This window comes from Lactuca serriola, chromosome 6, assembly GCF_051521515.1.
Source record: "Lactuca serriola cultivar US96UC23 chromosome 6, Lser_US96UC23_V15, whole genome shotgun sequence".
In the NCBI taxonomy this organism is placed as follows: Eukaryota; Viridiplantae; Streptophyta; class Magnoliopsida; order Asterales; family Asteraceae; genus Lactuca; species Lactuca serriola.
Window position 1 is genome coordinate 183,342,036 of NC_136413.1, and position 4,855 is coordinate 183,346,890.

At 35.7% G+C, this 4,855-nt stretch overlaps 1 protein-coding gene across 1 annotated transcript; it reads left to right on the forward strand.

Moving 5' to 3' along the window:
- The first annotated feature begins 492 nt into the window (after positions 1–492).
- LOC145057513 (phosphoenolpyruvate carboxykinase (ATP) 1-like) lies at positions 493–4,855 on the forward strand. Its single transcript, XM_079005377.1, has 13 exons — positions 493–553; positions 713–1,007; positions 1,121–1,305; positions 1,411–1,564; positions 1,699–1,783; positions 2,545–2,645; positions 2,724–3,022; positions 3,096–3,269; positions 3,358–3,423; positions 3,502–3,680; positions 3,745–3,914; positions 3,991–4,159; positions 4,385–4,855. The coding sequence occupies exons 2-13, from the start codon at positions 724–726 to the stop codon at positions 4,526–4,528; spliced, it is 2,010 nt and encodes a 669-aa protein (XP_078861503.1). The 5' UTR covers positions 493–553; positions 713–723; the 3' UTR covers positions 4,529–4,855.

Below are 4,855 nucleotides of genomic sequence, written 5' to 3' on the forward strand. Positions count from 1 at the left end.
GACAATTTTGAGCAAACCACAAGGATCATTTGTGGAGCTTAGTCTAAAGGGATTTTCTAGGGCACATATAAAAAGTATTAATTAATCACAATTATTACCATAATTAAATATGAAATACATTAATTATGGAGATTATTAATGAATTTTATATTTAATTATGGTAATATTTCTTATAATTAATGTGTTTAACATTTAATTATGATAATAATTATGTTTAATTTAGAACACATATTAGAAAATCCATAGTCTAAGTTATAATATGATTAAATTAAATGAATATATTAATGTTATATTGCTTACACATAACCGGGTAATGGAGAGCAAATCTAGGAGATATTTTATATTTTATTTTTTATTTTTATCCAACGCGTACAAGAAATGGATAAATAAAGGAGTTAACTAAACCATGGTCAAGTTAACTGGGGTTTAGGATAACACTTGTCAACTGAAATCACCTATATAAAGCTACCACCCGCCTCTGTGTCAGACATATCTTTCATCACCTCCATTTTCATCAATCCAATTTCCCACATTACGTATCACAAAATCGACGGTAATCTACGTCAATTCATCTCTTTCTTCTCTCCAACTTTCCGAACACCGTTGACTGGTCCATTAAATATTGTTTTCGAATGATTTCAGTTCATGTTATAGTGTGTTGTGTGATTTCGTTATGATGATAATCTGTGTATGTTTTTATTGTTGGATACAGAAATCGTGAAAATGGCGTCACAAGGAACGGAGAACGGGGAATTTAGCTTTCCAAAGACACCGACGAAAGGAAGGAATGGACTTCCGAAGATTCAAACACGTGGTGGAAAGAAGGAAGACGACCAGATCTGCCATGACGACAGTGTCCCGCCGGTAAAAGCTCAAACGATCGACGAGCTGCATTCGCTCCAGAAGAAGAGATCTGTTCCAAATACTCCGATTAAAGGCGAAACTCAGCCTGCTTTTAATGCTATTTCCGAAGAAGGACGCCAGAAACAACAGCTTGAATCCATTAGGTTTAATTTTTTCCTGCTTCACTTGATCAATCTACGATTAATTTTGAAAAACGCCGATAAAATTGATTTGTCCTACGAAACATGAAAATCATATCGTTAATTTTTAATTATAGTGCGTCGTTGGCTTCATTGACGAGAGAAACCGGGCCGAAGGTGGTGAGGGGAGATCCGGATCGGAAAACTGAAACTCCGAGAGCTCAGGTGACTCACCAACACCGTCACGTTCACGCTCCTACCCTGAGTACCAGTGACAGTGCCCTCAAGTTCACTCATATCCTCTACAACCTATCCCCTGCTGGTATACCCTGGTCTTCGTTTTTTCTCGTGTTTGACTATAAAACTTAATCTGTGATTGCTTATTTTGACCATATATATGCTATTTGCATTCCTGATTGTTACACAGAGCTTTACGAGCAAGCCATAAAGTACGAGAAAGGATCTTTCATAACCTCTAGCGGCGCTTTGGCTACGCTCTCTGGTGCGAAAACAGGGCGATCACCGAGGGACAAACGCGTTGTCAGAGACGAGACAACCGAAGACGAACTTTGGTGGGGAAAGTAAGTTCACTCATCACTCAGCCAAACCTAACTCTAATTAGTAATTCCAACCTTGTTTGGGTTAATTTTTGTGCAATCAATTCTACTTTTAGTAGTTTGATGATTCTGAAGCTTGAGTGTTTACTTAAAACCAGGGGGTCTCCAAATATTGAGATGGATGAACACACTTTCTTAGTCAACAGAGAAAGAGCGGTGGATTACTTGTGCTCCCTCGATAAGGTGATCCGATCATTTCTTTAAACAAATACAATCGCTCTTTTTTTATTTAAGATCTCACCGACAAGATAGGAAGTGGGTACAATCCATCTATAATCACTAAAAAGTAAAAACAGTAATCGTGAAAAACGAAAAAGATATTGAATACTAGGAAGAAGGTGGTGAACTATTGCCATTTTAGAACATAAAGTGCTCCCAAACCGTTGAATATTGTAAGTTTGTTAGGAAGCCTGTAATGAAAAGAAATCATAAACTGAATTGCAGTGTATTTATTTTATTATCTTTGGGTAAGAATGACAACTTAAATCATTTAGTTGAAACTCAAATATCATAATTATTAAACAAAAAAAAAATACCCGCAACGAATGACCCACAAAAAGACGCTCTGAACATTATATGATGGATCATGGATACTTGTTGCTTTCATTATGTATTATTTAATTCATCCCCAAAAGTCAATATTTATTAATTAATAGATCAATTTCACAAATCTTGGGTATCTTCACGTGTTGCGTAACCTTTTAGAGGATATTTCATTAGTGTAATTAAAAAAATCAAAGTCAAACTTAGCTTATTAATCGATTTAAGATTAAAAACACTAGGTGAGGTGATTTTATATATTTTTCAATATATAATAATAATAAATCACGAGTAAATTAATCTTTGACTATTCAAAAACTCATCTAAGCTAACAACCCAACTGTTGATATACGAAAATGACCATTATACCCTTTGTCTTTGTCTTTGCTTTGCTTTGCTTTCAGGTATACGTAAACGACCAGTTTCTCAACTGGGATCCAGTTCACCGTATCAAAGTCCGTATTGTATCCGCAAGAGCCTATCATTCATTATTCATGCATAACATGTAACTACAATAAAAAAAATATATATATTAAAATCCCATCTTTGAAGAGACATGAAGGGTAATCCGGTAAATTTGCAGGTGCATCCGACCTACTGCGGAAGAGCTAGAGGAATTCGGTACTCCAGACTTCACAATATACAACGCGGGCATGTTCCCATGTAACCGATACACCCATTACATGACGTCATCAACAAGCATAGATCTGAATCTCGGAAGAAGAGAAATGGTAATTCTCGGAACCCAATACGCTGGTGAGATGAAAAAAGGTCTTTTTGGTGTCATGCATTATCTCATGCCTAAACGCCAAATCCTTTCCCTTCATTCCGGTTGCAATATGGGGAAAGCTGGTGATGTAGCACTCTTCTTTGGATTATCAGGTATAATTAAATAATAATACCTCATATATCCATCATCCATTATTATTTATAAATAATTTAAATAAATTTTTAGGTACTGGAAAGACAACACTGTCTACGGATCACAACAGATATTTAATCGGAGATGATGAACATTGTTGGAGTGAAAATGGTGTCTCAAATATCGAAGGTGGTTGCTATGCAAAATGCATTGATCTATCAAAGGAAAAGGAACCTGATATCTTCAATGCCATCAAGTTCGGGACAGGTGTAATATCATTATATTTCAAAAACCATAGCCTTTTAATTTCTTATTATTAAATAAAAAAAAATTAAATCTTATTCTTTTTTTGCAGTTATGGAAAACGTTGTGTTTGATGAACATACCCGAGAAGTCGATTACTCAGACAAATCCGTAACAGGTAAAGACAAGTACGTTAGTTAGTTAGCTCAGAGGTTGTTAGAAGAACAGAATACTGATTATTAATATAAACTTGTAGAAAACACTCGGGCGGCGTATCCTATAGAATACATACCAAATGCTAAAATACCATGTGTGGGCCCACACCCGAAGAACGTGATCCTATTGGCTTGTGACGCGTTTGGTGTTCTGCCACCTGTCAGCAAGCTAAACTTGGCTCAAACTATGTACCATTTTATCAGCGGCTACACTGCTTTGGTAAGTCTCTTGTGTACATTATTATTTTTAACGAAAATTTAAACATTTTTTTTTTAAATAACAGGTGGCGGGAACAGAAGATGGGATAAAGGAGCCACAGGCTACATTTTCAGCATGTTTTGGTGCGGCTTTTATAATGCTTCATCCAACCAAGTATGCAGCCATGTTAGCTGAAAAGATGAAAAAACACGGTGCCACCGGGTGGCTTGTCAACACTGGCTGGTCAGGCGGCAGGTAACAGTAACAGTAACAGTAATAACAACAATAGTATTTTTTTCGAAATTTTAATTCAAATGTCCTTTTTATACAGTTATGGATCGGGAAAGCGTATAAAATTGGCGTACACTCGAAAAATCATTGACGCAATCCACTCGGGTAGTCTTTTGGAAGCGGAGTACACAAAGACCGAGATATTTGGACTTGAAATCCCAACTGCAATTGAAGGTGTTCCTTCCGAGATTCTTGATCCCGCAAATACAGTAAGTCGTACGTTATACTGTTACTGTTACTATCTGTAGTGTGAGAGTGATAATTCCAATGTGGATTAGGCTCGTTGTGAGCAGTATCTAATATATATATATATATATATATATATATATATATATATATATATATATATATATATATATATAGAACAGTGTTGGCTAGTTCAGTGGTAGTTGAAGAATTCTTTTTTTTACGGAAATGTTTATTTATTTTTGTAGTGGCCGGACAAAAAGGCACATTTGGATGCACTAACGAAGCTGGGAGGGTTGTTCAAGAAGAATTTTGAGGTGTTTTTGGACTACAAGATTGGAACTGATAACAATTTAGCTGGTGAAATTCTGGCAGCTGGTCCAAACTTTTGATTCCGGGAAAAGGAAGAATAAGATGTATGAAGTATGATGCATGGGAATAAGGTATTCCTTTCTACCGAGGGGTGGAATCCGTGAATCCAAAGCCGAAGGAGTTGTACGTTGGCTTGTTTGGATTTGAGGATTTTATTTTATGCCTTGATTCAAGGATCAAGGATGTTATGTATGTAGACTAAATAAATATGTTGTGTAAATTAGTTTTATAAGACTTCTTTCCAAGGGGAGGGATTTAGATGTGTTTTCAAGAGTTGAGTTAATTATATGTTATGCAAACCCTATACTGTATTTCCTTGTATTTATTTTATTTAATTGTTTGGTTAA